Below are 16,156 nucleotides of genomic sequence, written 5' to 3'. Positions count from 1 at the left end.
ACAAGGACACCTAAAAAAAAATGGGAAACATAATGTTAAGGTGTCATTGTTACAGTGTAATTATATATTTAAGTAATATTAACTAACTAAATGTACTTACTATAGGGTAAGAGTAGGATTAGTATTTGGTTGAGGGTTAGTTGTATGTAATTATGCATAATTTATTACTATGGTAAGTACATTTAACACATGTATCAAGGACACTAAAATAAAGTGTTACCAAAAAAAGCATAACCAAATATACAATACAGTTAAGCACACTTCTTTTTCACAAAATTCTTTTTAGGTTGCATAACAAAAAGGTCTTATTATTCAACCCCTCGCAAACCTTTTTTCTTATCGGAGTGACTTCCAGAAATGCTTTTCGCTATGGTCTGTTAGGCTTGCTGCATTTAATCCAATAACACTTTGCTCTCCAGGTAGCGGGCAGTTTATCTGTCTTGTGTACAGCTGTTGTGAAGCGTTGTACCTGCAGGCTGTCTGGCAGGGTGAAGTGCCACCAGGCCCATGGGCTGGGGCAGATTATACAGCATCACCGTCTGGTTCTGTCCGTGCCACTTGTTGGCCCGGATCACACGGTTGACGTATCTGTCGGTCCAATAGACAAAATCCTCAAAAATGGTAATTGCGTGGGGATGTTGAAGTACCTTTTCATTGAGAAACAAGAGGTGTTTTATTTATTCACATGGTAAATATGTAAAAAAAAACAAGTATTCATAAGTGTGAACATACTTCATGCAAGTGCGTAAACACAGATGCCAATGCATTGCATTATGAACTACAGTTTATTTTTTGTATAAGAGTACATTTAAAGGGATCGTTCACCCCAAAATTGACATTCTGTCATCATTTACTCACCCTCAAGTTGTTCCAAACCTGTGTGAATTTCTTTCTTCTGCTGAACACAAAATAAGATATTTTGAAGAATGTCGGAAATCAGCCACTGACTTCTATAGTAGGAAAAAAATACTATGGAAGCCAATGGCTACTGTATGGTTACCGGCATTCTTCAAAATATCTTTTTTTGTGTTCAACAGAAGAAAGAAACTCATACAGGTTTGGAACACCTTTCATTTTTGGGTGAATTATCCTTTTAAATGGGGATGATACATTGCAAGGACATAGATGGGAAATGCAAGGGTTTGCAAAAGTGATGCTCTGTCATGTGACCAAAAGTTGTGAAGATTTCAATGCACTCTAATGTCGACCAATTAGACATTCAGAGAGGCAGTTACATTTGGTTTTGCTTGATTTAAAACTCCCCCAGTTCTTTCAATAACATTGTGCATCTGCGTTCACATACTTGCACCTACATGTTATGGCCTAATATTCAAACATTGCATCCCCAGTTTAAATCATTGCTGAGTTCCTGCCCAAATATTACATTATTGAAGTACTGCAATCAAATTGTCTTCCAATACAAATATTTAAACATTCTTAAATCAATACTATACATTTACTTCTGATCCAAAATGACATAAGATAAGAGAGGTAAGAAAAATAAACTTGTTTTTTCCCTTTGAATTACTAAATTTTTAGGGACAGATTTATTAACAGCTTGTGCCAGCACAAACCCTATTCTGCCATTAAAAACTACAGTCAGGATTTACTAAAGACATGCAGTGATAAATTAGCGCTGAATAGGCGTGGACAGGGTTATCTTGGTGGCTGACATTATTGCATATGCATTTGTAGGAGTTTCCCTTTCAGACAAAATTTATGGGAGGAGAGAATTTAAATGAATCATGCAAGGGGATTTACTAAGGTTTCCGCTCGTCAATTAACTGGTGTTTGTGGCCTTATTTAACACTTTAAAAAAGCATGTTTTAAACCAGACGCTAATTTGTTCTGCTCTTGGTAGATTGCGATGGTCATAATGGAAATGATCCGGCTGCGTCTGTGTTCTTTAATTTGCGCATCGCCAGTAAATCACTCGCTGAACTTTCCACTCCCATCCATTATGGTCGTTATGGTTTGGAGCATAAAAAACGAATAGATTTTTTAATTCCTATGTTATTATTTAAGTATTATTTTACTTTATGCAATATGTGTGTAAACATGGCCATAAATGCCATTCCCATTCTAGGCAATGCATCTATAGGCCTACACCGTATCTAATTTGCATTTTGGGACAATATGTAGGCTAATGTAAAAAGACGTGTAATAATAATTTCATAAGAATGTCTTGTATTTCATAAGAATATCCAGACTTAAAACTGTGTATGTTGTCAGAGAAATTTGCTAAATAATGTCCTCTACAGAGGCAAAACCTCTCATCTGGGTCTATATGCAGAGTGGCATTTATATTTAAATTGGCTGTCGGTCCTCTTAGCAATAATAGTTTTATTCAATGAATGACTGTAGCCTCGAAAGTGAGCCAAGATCCCTATTGCACAAAATGCTGTTACTTTGTTAGCTCATCGCGATCTCACAAAGTTCCGTTATAAAAAATAAAGTCATCAACAATAAATCTCTTATTTACATCGTGTCTTGACTTTGTTAATTAGAGGCCGTCGCGAGCCTGCATTAACTCAGCACTGAATAAAAACTCTGGCGTTTTGAGCGGTGAGATTCTGATCGCGTTCGAGAGAGCAACAACTAGATATGTGATTGGCTACATTACTCACCGCTGCAAAAACTCGCTGTAAATAGATGCATTTGGCACTCTCCAGAACTCGGAATCACAAATTTGCAAATCTGTTTTGCCAGTATTATTACAGTATCAACTGAGGGTGCTTTTGCTTGCGTTTGAGGGTGCTCCCATCGCTGCTTTTATAGGATTGCGCTCTCATGCTAATTTGTCATTTTCTTCTGGCAGATTTTTTTCTTATTTTCAGCAAAAAGTAATTTGTATCTTATAATATTTAATTATATCTTGATTCAAGAATGTTTAGATATTATACTGGAAAACAAGACAAAAATCCTGAGGAAGACAGTATTGTTCAGGCAAAACTACAGAATCGCCCCTTCTATGTTCATAAACATAAAAGAGTATATAAAACAAAAGGTCTCACCAGATCACTGGCCAACACTTGTTTTCGATTCTTTCCATCGTAATCACAGTAGTCTATGAAGTCTAGGTAAGCGTCGGCAAAGTAAAGCAGATTGTTGGGGAAGTCAATTGTTAAGCCATTGGGCCAATAAAGTTTGTTGCTGATGATCGTAGTCCTTAACTTCCCATCCATGCTGGCTCTCTCAATACGAGGATTTCTGCCCCAGTCCGTCCAAAACATCAGGTGCATGCTGAAATATATATTGAAAAGGGCATATTAGGATTTCGTTTTCAACCAATGGTCATTTAAATTTATTTTATATACACTGTTAAAATTATTTTTTAAAATGTGTAAGTAAAACAAAGATTATTGGAGAATGTTTTACATCTTTTCTACTTCAAAATTCCATGTTTAATTGAATGTGTTACTTTGTAATTAATTGTGAAATTTCCTAGCAAGTGAAAATTGTTTCTACACCATTTTCTCAGTGTACTTGTTAATTGGTCTTACTTATTTCTAGGATCCACTACCAGAGCTCTTGGATTGGTCACATTTTCACTAATCAACACTGTTCTGTGGGACCCGTCTAGTTTGGACACCTCTATGGTCTCCAAAATGTAGTCTGTCCAATACAGGTTTCTGCCAACCCAGTCTACAGCGAGACTCTCTGTGACGGTCACTCCACTATCAAAGATCTGGCAGGGGAGAGAAATTATATTTTTAGGGGGATGATGGTTTATGTTGAGTGTAAGAGTGCCGGAGCGGAGTTTGTGTCACTCACCACGGTGCGGTCACTTCCATTTTTGTGAGCGCTCCATATTCTGTCCTGGGTGGTGTCAGACCAGTAAATACGATCTGTAACCGAGTCGAAATCCACCGCTACGATGTTACGGCCGTCTCGCACAAGAGACCGAATAACGTTTGGCTGTGCGAGGATGTCGTCTGATATAATCTGATTCCGACTGGCCACTAAGAGCAAGGCCTCTCGAGATCCTGTCAGATTGAGAAAGGAATGGAGAACAGAATAGAATAATATTATTACATTTTTTTTGTATACATTATATTGCCAAAAGTATTGGCACACCCCTCCAAATCATTGAATTCAGGAGTTACAATCCCTTCCATGGCCACAGGTGTATAAAATCAAGCACCTAGACATGCAGACGCTTCTACAAACGTTTGTGAAAGAATGGGTCGCTCTCGGGAGCTCAGTGAATTCAAGCGTTCAAGTCCATTTGTGAAATTTCCTCACTATTAAATATTGAACTGTTAGTGGTATTATAACAAAGTGGAAGCATGTAAAGAATGTAAGAATGTACATTTTACATTTTAGTTTTGTAATGAAATTCATTCAAATGCACATTTTGTATCCAAAACTCAAATTCCAATCCTTCAAGCATAATCTTTTTGCCATCATGAGAAACATTATTCCAACTTTCGTGTGTCCAACGTTTGACTGGTATGTGTGCTTCATATTTGGATGGCAATATGTGATTAAAGTATAAAGTCCACAATGATCATAATTATCTCAAAATATATCAAATAACCTCGCAGGACTAGAAATGAATCCAAACTTTCTTCATGTATCAGCTCTCAGTTATAAAACTATGCAAGACATATCTGGCCAAATAGAAGGATAAAAAAGAGTCCCGTTGAAAAGCAACATTCAGAAAGAAGACGAGGTATATCGGATGACAGCATTTTTCAACAGGCTATCTCAAGGGAATGGGCTCTTGTCAGCGGAAGAGCTCATAAACAACCCTTTGTTTGGTGATTACCTCCTAATTACCCCCGTAAGAAAGTTTGTGACTGACATATATGTTATTTGTCTTATCTGTGGTAATCCGAGAAGCTGCACTAGACCCAGCTGAGCTGGTCCAGTTGGCCCTTGGAGTCCGAGTATGCCTCCACTCACTCCATTAATATCTGTCAGAGATCACAAAGCTCAGTGGAGACGCACGAACCTGAGGCCTTGCAGGTGCGCCCATCTGCCTCTAGCGTGTATCCATCCTGACAATGGCATCGGAAGGAGCCTCTCTCGTTGAAACAGTGCTGACTGCAGACGCCCAGAGGATGGCATTCATCGATGTCCTCACACGTCTTTGAGTCGTTGCTCAGCTGGTAGCCCATAGGACACGTGCACTGGGCTCCAAACGGGCCCTGGATGCAGCCGTGAGTGCAGCCCGCATTGTTATCTGAGCAGCTCTCCTGATCTATGATGAAGCAGAAATGTTGAGATGAATGCCAATGTGAAGCATACATGAAGACACAAGGTATTATGGGAACATGCTAAGGACAACCATTAAAGAGGATGCTTACTAGGGCTGGGCAATATAGATTAAACAAAATCTCTACATTTGTATATGTATTCTAAAAGCATAAAAGGTGTTTTCTTTTTAATTCAGATAAACAATTTTTTTGTGATTAAACAGACATTTTTTCCAATTAAATTCTAAATGTATTATAGTTAACTAATACTAAAAACTAAAACCATAAAATGTGTTACTAAAATAAACGTTAACTGAAATAAAATACTAATATATATATATATATATATATATATATATATATATATATATATATATATATATATATATATATATATATATATATATATATATATATATATATATATATATATATATATATATATATTAGTATTTTATTTCAGTTAACGTTTATTTTAGTAACACATTTTATACTGTATATATTTTTTTAGATTCAAAACATCATAATGAATAAGTAATTCATCTCCTGGTACGTTCAGTTTTTATGGGCGTGCCGTACTGAAGACTTGGAAGTAAACACCCACGGCTATGATTGGATAACAGTTTTGCATATTATAATGTGCTTCGACTCCCTTACACATGAGGAATTGTTTTGAAAACTTCCAATGTGGTGAAACGGCAACCGGAATGATTAGCCCACAGGGCTCGCAAAATGTTTTTATCAAACAAACTATTTATCTCTCATCCACCCGCAATTAATTGGAATGTTATTTTGTATTACTTGGCCCACCCGATTGGTGGACATAACCATGAACTGTGCATAACACACGCATGTATTTCACTATTTAAAGGATTCGTTCACTTCAAAATGAAAATTACCTGATATTTGACCCACCCCCATCTCGTCCAAGATGTTCATGTCTTTCTTTCTTCAGTCGAAAAGAAAATATGTTTTTTGAGGAAAACATTCCAGGATTTTTCTCCACACCATTGACTTCAATGGCAACCAAAATGTTGAAGATCCAAATCAATGCAGTTTCAAAGGAAGGGCTTCAGAGGCTCTGCGCGATCCCAGACGAGGAATAGTGTCTTATCTAGCGAAACGATCTGTCGTTTTCTAAAAATAATTTTTTAACCAAATATTTTTATCTAAATTGCTCTCATCTTGCGCTGCTCTGCGGCTCGCCATTGATGGTGCAATCACGTCGTAAACGTCACACTAGACCCAAGCGAACGTGCGAGGACTAATACAATTTTTTTTTTAACAAAAAACACTCCCTCTTCAACTTAAAAATTGTCCGACATAGTTGTTTTACCTTTTTTTTTTGTTAAATGACGTTTGTATAAGTCTTCGCATGTGCGCTTTGTAAACACAGGCGTGGTACTTCCGCCTACATCTAGTCATAGAGCAGCGCAAGATGAGCAATTTAGGTTAAAAAGTATCATCTTTTTTTTATTTTTTAAATGACCGATCCTTTCGCTAGATAAGACCATATTCCTCGTCTGGGATCATGCAGAGCCTCTGAAGCTCTTTGAAACTGCATTGATTTGGACCTTCAACATTTTGGTTGCCATTTAAGTCAATGGTGTGGAGAAAAATCCTGGAATGTTTTCCTCCAAAAACTTAATTTCTTTTCCACTGAAGAAAGAAAGATGAACACCTTGGATGAGACGGGGGTGAGTAAAATATCAGGACATTTTAATTTTGAAGTGAACTAATCCTTTAAGATAATACATGTTAATAATACACTAGTGGGGGAAAAGTTAATGTCCATGATGATGTTGCTTCATTTACAAAAGCGTTGCAGATATATTGTGAATATTCAATATATTCCCCAGCCCTAATGTTTACGGTTTAAATCTGTTGTCCTCTATTTCTGGAACTGGTATTGGGTGAGCAATGCCGGTGGTTGTGTACCAGTTCATGTAAATAGTACTGCAAACTACATCTCTAAGTGTCTAAAATGCTAAACACACACAATCTTGCCATATTTAGACACTCTGATGATGGTTAGTGAGTACAGCCAGGCGGATACTGGGATCGATTAGTGCTTCATGCAGAGGATTGTGGATGATTAGGGATTCAGCCTACCTGGTAAGGGCTCATCTGTGAGAAGGGAGGGCAACATGGAAGGAAAATCACAGATCATTTCAATGTTAATTTCCAGATTAGCTAAACACATGCATGATTTGATGGCAAATGGGATTCATAACACAGACAACATACTGAAATACTTCATGAACTATTGGAATCAACTGAATGACCACATGAATTGCCATTTAATAGTTTCAATTTCAGCAGAAAGATTAAAGATTTCAATGTAAATTAATGTTCTGGATTTAATACACGAAACAGCATAATCTGTGGCATGCTTTTGATTAGCACAGAAAATAATTTTGATTCATCCCTCGGTTTATAAATTAATCTATAAATTAAGGTTATTTTAGTATTATTCCATATTATTTCAGTTTTCATTTTGATCTTCGTTATGTCCTTTTGTAATTTTCTATTTAGCTCTAATTTATTTTAATTTCAAATTTAGGTTTATTTTAGTACTTTAAAGGGTTAGTTCACCCAAAAATGAAAATTAGCCCATGAAATACTCACCCTCAAGTCATCCTAGGTGTATATGACATCGGAGTTAGATTAAAAATGTCCTGGCTCTTCAAAGCTTTATAATGACAGTGAATGGTTGTGTCGTTTTTGAAGTCTGCATAAAAGTGCATCTATCCATCATATAGCTGCTCCACACGGCTCCGGGGGGTTAATAAAGTCCAGACTAGCTAAAGTCGACTTGCCCTAAAAGAGAAAACCCCCGACGCTACCTTTTGTTTTGCTATATTCTCTGTACTTCTGCGTTCGTAAATACGCATGCGTCAAGGGTTCAAGGGTAAGTCGACTTGCGAACCGCTGACCGCCGGAAGCTAGTTATTTTAGTCTATAAAGTTTTAAATATGGATATTTTTCTTACACAAACGTGCCACTTCACTTCAGAAGGCCTTTGAAAGAATAGTGTCATATACACCTAGGATGACTTGAGGGTGAGTAAATCATGGTCTAATTTTCATTTTTGTGTGAACTAACCCTTTAACTTAAGCTTATCTTATTTCAGTTAATTACCAAGGGAACGTTTCTAATTTAAAAAAAAAAAAAGTTTTTTCAAGTTCATTTAATTAATTTTTCAATTATTTGAAAAAAGTGTTGTTGACTAACACAGAAAATAGTTAAACACAGGAACATGTTTGTAGATTTTCAACCATGTTTCAAGTCATTAGCACTCTAATTCTGGTTTCAATTGAGACCAAGCAGAATAGTGATTTGTGGGATTGATCTCCAGAATAAGGGCTGATTAGGTCCTGTTGACGTACAATAATGGCTAAACATTTTGGGAAGTTGTTTTAACCCTCATTAGTATTTATCCAAACAACTATTCCATTCCATACTCACCAAACATTTTAATTAAATTAACTAATTTTAAATACAGGCTCTGTTCTAAAACCCACTGGCTACATAAGCAGCATCCTACAAAAATAGAAACTCAGTTAACATGATATTTAATTTAATCTTATTAATTCGATCTTATTGACCTTGTTAGCGCACATTACAGGTCTGGAGAACAATTCATCCATGCAAGTTAATACACAGAAAAAAATTGTTTAACCGTGGTAGTCTTTAATCAAAATCTGAAAAGTAACTTCCGGTTTGGAATGGCGTTCCCTTTCCGATGACGGCAGTTTGACGTCTTGGGTTTGAATAACCTTAACCACTCCCCTCCAACCATTAGTCTGCTATGAGCGAGAGATGGAGAGGAGGAGCGTTGAAGTAAAACCCTGCCCTCTATTCAATATTCAACAGCACTGAAATAAAATCTGTTGCAACTTCCGGTTCACTGGGACTTTAAAGGGTTAGTTCACCCAAAAATGAAAATTCTGTCATTAATTACTCACCCTTAAGTCGTTCGAGACCCGTAAGACCTCTGTTCATACTCGGAACACAAATGAAGATATTTTTGTTGAAAGCTGATGGCTGAGAAAGGCTTCAGATAGGCCTCCATTGGCATTCAGTACACTTATACTCCCAAGACCGATAAAAGGCACTTAAAACATCGTTACAAAGTCCATCTCACCACAGTGACTCTACAATAATCTTACGATGCGACGACAATAGTTTTTGTGCGAATAGTTTTGTCTCGCATGCGCGAGAATATGACGTAGCGCCGGGGTTCGGGAATCCATGAAATGCACACTCTAACCCCATTTTGAGCACTACGCCGAGACCTAAAGCACGATCAATGTAGAATCCAACAGCTGAGATACGCGCGTCTTCCTCTGATTGTAAACAAATCACTTCTGGGTCATCTGTCCGAACGCCGGATCTGCGTCATATTCTCGCGCATGCGTCGTGGAGGCACACACGGAAGGCAGTAACAAGTTGGAAAAAGGTGTTATTTTGATTTTTTTTTCGCACAAAAACTATTTTCGTCGCATCGTAAGATTATTGTAGAGCCACTGTGGTGAGATGGACTTTGTAACGATGTTTTGAGTGCCTTTTATCCGTCTTGGGAGTATAAGTGTACTGAATGCCAATGGAGGCCTATCAGAAGCCTTTCTCAGCCATCAGCTTTCAACAAAAATATCTTCATTTGTGTTCCGAATATGAACGGAGGTCTTACGGGTCTCGAACGACGTGAGGGTGAGTAATTAATGACAGAATTTTCATTTTTGGGTGAACTAACCCTTTAAGAATGTCTACCTACATAGGCGACTCATTAGGGTTTTAGAACAAAGCCGAAATGTTCATTAGGGAGCTTATTGATAAAGGCATTAGCATCTAACTTAACAAAAACTATCAATATTTTTTATCTTATACTGTTTACACACTACCGTTTAAAAGTTTGAGGTCAGTAAGGTATTTTTTTTTTAAAGAAATGAATAAGAATCTTCTTTTTAAATACATAAAAAAATCTTACTGACCCCAAACGTTTGAATGGTAGTGTCTTGCATACTGCTGCAAATCAGTAAAACATATGGCATGACTTACTGCAGAGAGGGGACTCATCCGCCCCGTTGGGACAGTCTGGAGTGTTGTCACACACCCTGCTGAGGTTAACACACACACTGTGTCCAGGGCACTGCCACTGCCAGCTGGGACAGCGGAACGGTGGTGTGGGACAGTCTCGCTCATCGCTGCCATCCCGACAGTCATTATCTCCGTCACATATCCAGCCATGGAAAACACAGTTGCCATTATCGCAGCGGAACTGCGAGGTGGGGCATGTCCGCGGGGGGCACACGTGGTGTTCGTCTGAGCCATCTTCACAGTCTGGGTGCCCGTCACATTCCCAGCTCGCGGGAACACAACTGCCGTCTGACTGGCACTGAAACTCACTCTCGTGGTGACACATGCCGGGTGGCCTAGTGGCTGGAAGGGTCAAAGTTAATGCATGCATATTAATCCAAGACAAATGTTAGCATAATTCAAGTTTCCAGAGGTTTAAAAGAAATGTTCAATGTAATGAATTAAGAACATCAAAAAAAAAATTATACAATTTTATTTTCCTTTAAAACAAACACTTTTGATAGTCCACTTTAGACATTCTACTAATTAAAAGTAACTTTGCAACTACATGTCAACCCACTCTTATTAATTTGCAACTACAAGTCAACTAACTCTCATTAGAGTATGAGTAGACTTTGTTTTAGGGTTGGGGTTAGTAGAATAAGTTGTCTAATGTAGTTGTCTAAAGTGGACCATCAAAATAAAGTGTTACCAAATTTTTTGTAGGATCTTTAGAAATATTGTAATATGAAATTATTTCCCTGATAATAAAACACATTTCACCCTCATTTTAATTAACATATTTGCAAAATGCATGTCATTCTCAGTCCTGTAGTTTAAATAAATGTAATAATGATACATTTTAAATTAATATATTCCTACAGCATGCCAGTATTTGTTGTACTGCCTTTGGATTAAATAAAATAGCTAATTTAAATAAAAAATAACTGCATTACAATATTATGTTATACGGTTAAAAATACACATTTCATAAGAATCACCATTGAATTACAAAATGGGAATTACAAAAAAATAACAGAATGCAAAAAACATAAATGTTTCTAAAATAGACTTCATTTTTCCAAGATTTTTTTCTTGCTTATATAGATTTTTTGATTTTGGGGTGCACAGTGACTGGAAATGTTTTTGTAAGATTCATCCATTTATATACTCAACTGCATATGTAATGCAATGTCCACAATTATGATAATGAAAGACATATTGAAGATCATCAGAACTAAAAGACTTTAGTTCTTGAAAATTTAAAAGTAATGTATTTATACTTACGACAACCAGATTCATCCGAGCGATCATTACAGTCAAACACCCCATCACACCGGTAGTATGAGTTGACACACTGATGCCCGTTTGCACACTTAAACTCGTAGGCTGTGCAGTTGTACACTGACGATCAGAGGAACAAAAAAAATCAGCCTAACCTGATTTTAACTTCCATTAAAGATTTTATCATACTGTTTATACTGTGAAAGTTACATTTGTGTTCATAGAGAATTCATATACGTTTGCATAGCCATGGGTGGGCATGTCTGGTTTGTGTTGAAATACATTTCATTTGTAAAGAAATTAAATGCCATTGCCATTTTTATATAAACAATTTATACCATTATAATAAATTGCAATAAAAGATTTACATCCTGCAATTATAAGCTAACCAATATTGCAGGTCAACTGCATAGAGTGAACTCTTACCACATCCCTGTTCATCCGCTCCATCTGCACAATCTCTGTCTCCATCACACACATAACTGGGGTCAATGCAGCGGTGGTCCGGACACTGGAACTGACCAGGGTGGCATGTGCCAATCGAATCTGGAGAAAGTGACACCGCAAGAAAAGTTAATTGCTCAGAAGTAGCCCTTTCAAAGCTCAAGAGAATAATAGGGTTCTCAGTCATGTTTCATTGAGAATCAACTTTGTCTCAGATCTTTCATTTAAGTAGCTTTTATAAACATGCCAAAATAAATGAGTGGTGTGCATCTTGAGACAAAACAATGGCACTGACATATTTTCAGATAGTCTCGGACTAGACTTAAGACTTATCTGTGAAACCAGAGGTACGAGAAATAAAAATAGACACAAATTTCCCACGTACAGTAAGAATATAGTGCTATAAAACTACTATGAACAGCACAGAGCTCAGATAATTTGGTTTGAAAAGGTTTTGATGATGAATATACAGTATAAGTTCATTTTGAGATCTCTGACTTTGTTTAATATACTTTTGTAAATATACAGAAAAACCATCGGAGCACAGATCTACCCCTGTAATCCTGTCAGGCGGCCCTTGTTAGTTCTGATCACTAAGACTGTGGCTCATACTTGAGGCTAGGAAGTTCCCAAAACCTCAAACCTTAAGTATTCAAACTGTTGCATAGCATCGCATAAGAATCGGCTTCCTTTCAATTAATTGGAATTAGAATTGGCCACATCCACAGGAAGTGGAAATGGTATTAGGCCCTGTCCCATTTGGCACCCTAAACACTTGCGGTCATCCTACGACTACGAGTCTGCACTTTCATGATATAGCACCACTTTGACTGTTGGGAAGAAGTCCGCTGCGGAGCTCGCTTCAGTGCAGGCTTGGCAAAAGTGCGCATCGAGAGCGCATATCAACCACAAAGGGGGCGCGCAAGCACCCTTCTGAAAACTAAAATGACAAATGGGACACCCTACGGACAGAAAGTGCATCAAGACAGAAAGTGCATATGAAGTGAGCCATTTGGGACAGGGCCTTAGAGGAAGGTGAATTTATAGAAATACAGAATTAGGAAAATTTGTACAAATTCCTACAAGTGTCATTTCTAACAGATCTGTGTTTGTTTAACTTATAAAACAAGCTTTCCTGTAGCTCAAACATTAGAGCGTGGCGCTAGCAACGCCAAGGTCATGGGTTCGATTCCCAGGGAAAGCAAGAACTGACAAAATGTAAACGTGTCAACAAAAGTCATTTTGGATAAAAGCGTCTGCCAAATGCATAAACGTAAATGAAAATGTAAAACATTGCACTCCTGCGTCCTGTTTGCAAATTCAAAAAAACAAAAAAAACATTTGTAACAGCTTTTAAATGCACCTCATCCAATCAGCATTTAGAGTCAAACCGATCCGTTTTAAAATATATATTTGAAAAATCAGTTCCCAAGGCCTCACCACAGTTGTTCTCATCCGATCCGTCTCCGCAGTCATTGTCTGTGTCACAGAGCCATGTGCGGGGGATGCAGCGATGGTTGGCACAGCTGAACTGGTCCGCCTGGCAAGTGCCAGGGGTCTGGGTGGGACAGTCCCTTTCGTCACTGCCGTCAAAACAGTCATTGTGTCCGTCGCAGTGCCAGCTTCTGGGCACACAGCGCTGATTGGCACAGGTGAAGGCAGTGGGCGAGCATGTGTTATCTGTGAGCCAGCAGAGTGGGGGGGAAATGTTTTTTTCATTGTGAGAGAAAAATACTTACAAAATAAGTCCTTGCCATTATAAAAATCATTGTCTCGTGACATTAAAAACTGGGCAGACCAAAAACATATGTTTTACAGACATCTTTACCCCTTCAATGAATGCCCATGAATCAGTACAGTACGACATCTTGCATACACAACATGATCATGTCTGCATATTTTTCCCACCACAGGATTTATTTCAAATAATTTGTTATTTTGACATTCTTCCCATTTATCTAATATATACTGGTTGATTAAGGGCTTGAAGTCCGAATGTGGGATTTGGCATTGACAAATTCTTTCCACAAGAGCTTTTTGTTGCTATAATATGTCTGTAAAAATATAAAATGTAATTCAGGATGTTGCATGATTGAATTGTGAGAGCAAAATTGTCATTTGTCATAATTATTTGATATACACTCACCTAAAGGATTATTAGGAACACCATACTAATACTGTGTTTGACCCCCTTTCGCCTTCAGAACTGCCTTAATTCTACGTGGCATTGATTCAACAAGGTGCTGAAAGCATTCTTTAGAAATGTTGGCCCATATTGATAGGATAGCATCTTGCAGTTGATGGAGATTTGTGGGATGCACATCCAGTGCACGAAGCTCCCGTTCCACCACATCCCAAAGCTGCTCTATTGGGTTGAGATCTGGTGACAGTGGGGGCCATTTTAGTACAGTGAACTCATTGTCATGTTCAAGAAACCAATTTGAAATGATTCAAGCTTTGTGACATGGTGCATTATCCTGCTGGAAGTAGCCATCAGAGGATGGGGACATGGTGGTCATAAAGGGATGGACATGCTCAGAAACAATGCTCAGGTAGGCCGTGGCATTTAATCAATGCCCAATTGGCACTAAGGGGCCTAAAGTGTGCCAAGAAAACATCCCCCACACCATTACACCACCACCACTAGCCTGCACAGTGATAACAAGGCATGATGGATCCATGTTCTCATTCTGTTTACGCCAAATTCTGACTCTACCATCTGAATGTCTCAACAGAAATCGAGACTCATCAGACCAGGCAACATTTTTCCAGTCTTCAACTGTCCAATTTTGGTGAGCTTGTGCAAATTGTCGCCTCTTTTTCCTATTTGTAGGGGAGATGAGTGGTACCTGGTGGGGTCTTCTGCTGTTGTAGCCCATCCGCCTTAAGGTTGTGCGTGTTGTGGCTTCACAAATGCTTTGCTGCATACCTCGGTTGTAATGAGCGGTTATTTCAGTCAAAGTTGCTCTTCTATCAGCTTGAATCAGTCGGCCCATTCTCCTCTGACCTCTAGCATCAACAAGGCATTTTCGCCCACAGGACTGCGGCATACTGGATGTTTTTCCCTTTTCACACCATTCTTTGTAAACCCTAGAAATGTTGTGCGTGAAAATCTCAGTAACTGAGCAGATTGTGAAATACTCAGACCGGCCCGTCTGGCACCAACAACCATGCCACGCTCAAAATTGCTTAAATCACCTTTCTTTCCCATTCTGACATTCAGTTTGGAGTTCAGGAGATTGTCTTGACCAGGACCACACCCCTAAATGCATTGAAGCAACTGCCATGTGATTGGTTGATTAGATAATTGCATTAATGAGGAATTGAACAGGTGTTCCTAATAATCCTTTAGGTGAGTGTATATAGCACAGCTTTCAGTGCATAAACATTTGCATTGAATGTAAATATTAAACATTACTATTAGCGCCACAGTTGGCCTCGTCACTGTTGTCATGACAGTCATCCATGCCGTCACATTGGTAGTTCTGAGGGACACACTTCCCGTTAGTGCATGAGAAGGAGTTTGAGCCGCACTGGAGGGTCGGCGGCTCATTGGATGGATCGTCTACACACGTCTGCTGATTCGCTTCCAGCTTCATTCCATACGGGCAGCCACACACTCGTTGGGAGTACGGTGCTGGGAAACAGAAATTACTGCAGTCTCCATTTGGGTTAGTTTGCCTGCTGCAGAAGTTAGAACCTGATGGGGGTAAAAAGCAATTCACATCATTGATTAAACACATAAGTTAATTTCATCTGTTGCTTCATGGTACTGAAGTACTGTGTGCTAACTTTTCAATTTGTTTCATTGGCTGTATGTGGATAAATGTGTTTTGCAATGTTACTCTCACCAATCTGCGTGTCAGCGTTGAAAGATTTGACGTGCATGATGTGGCTGATCCCTCTACGAATGGTCATCATCTCCCCTCCGTCTGTTTTACGGACCCTCACGATTCCACCCAGCCGCCAGTCAGTGAAGTACACGTAACCTGGACCAGCAAACTTCATTAATGTAATCAAGCAAGCCATCTCTGTGAAATACCAGTCCATGAACTCTGACTTCTGCCCGTTTATCTTTCAGCACCGAACAGACGAACTACACTGAAGTTTAAGAAAGCGGCATAATGGCCTTCATTTCAAAGATACCA

General features: G+C 38.5%; 1 protein-coding gene across 1 annotated transcript in view; it reads right to left on the bottom strand.

Annotated features, from left to right (window-relative positions):
* The window catches only part of lrp2a (low density lipoprotein receptor-related protein 2a), a gene marked incomplete at its 5' end in the record, with an annotated part of 148,918 nt that overhangs the window by 81,091 nt on the left and 51,671 nt on the right, over positions 1–16,156 (bottom strand). The window contains 12 exons of the mRNA XM_079821156.1: positions 470–647; positions 3,015–3,243; positions 3,504–3,688; positions 3,775–3,986; positions 4,958–5,206; positions 7,314–7,328; positions 10,263–10,643; positions 11,568–11,684; positions 11,991–12,110; positions 13,449–13,688; positions 15,427–15,708; positions 15,860–15,997. Coding sequence (XP_079677282.1) covers positions 470–647; positions 3,015–3,243; positions 3,504–3,688; positions 3,775–3,986; positions 4,958–5,206; positions 7,314–7,328; positions 10,263–10,643; positions 11,568–11,684; positions 11,991–12,110; positions 13,449–13,688; positions 15,427–15,708; positions 15,860–15,997 — 2,346 coding nt within the window. The remainder of the gene's footprint in view (positions 1–469; positions 648–3,014; positions 3,244–3,503; positions 3,689–3,774; positions 3,987–4,957; positions 5,207–7,313; positions 7,329–10,262; positions 10,644–11,567; positions 11,685–11,990; positions 12,111–13,448; positions 13,689–15,426; positions 15,709–15,859; positions 15,998–16,156) is intronic.

This window comes from Gobio gobio (genome assembly GCF_949357685.1).
Source record: "Gobio gobio genome assembly, chromosome: 7".
Lineage (NCBI taxonomy): Eukaryota > Metazoa > Chordata > Actinopteri > Cypriniformes > Gobionidae > Gobio > Gobio gobio.
Note: the sequence above shows the minus strand (reverse complement) of the source record. Positions and strands in the feature narration are given on the sequence as shown.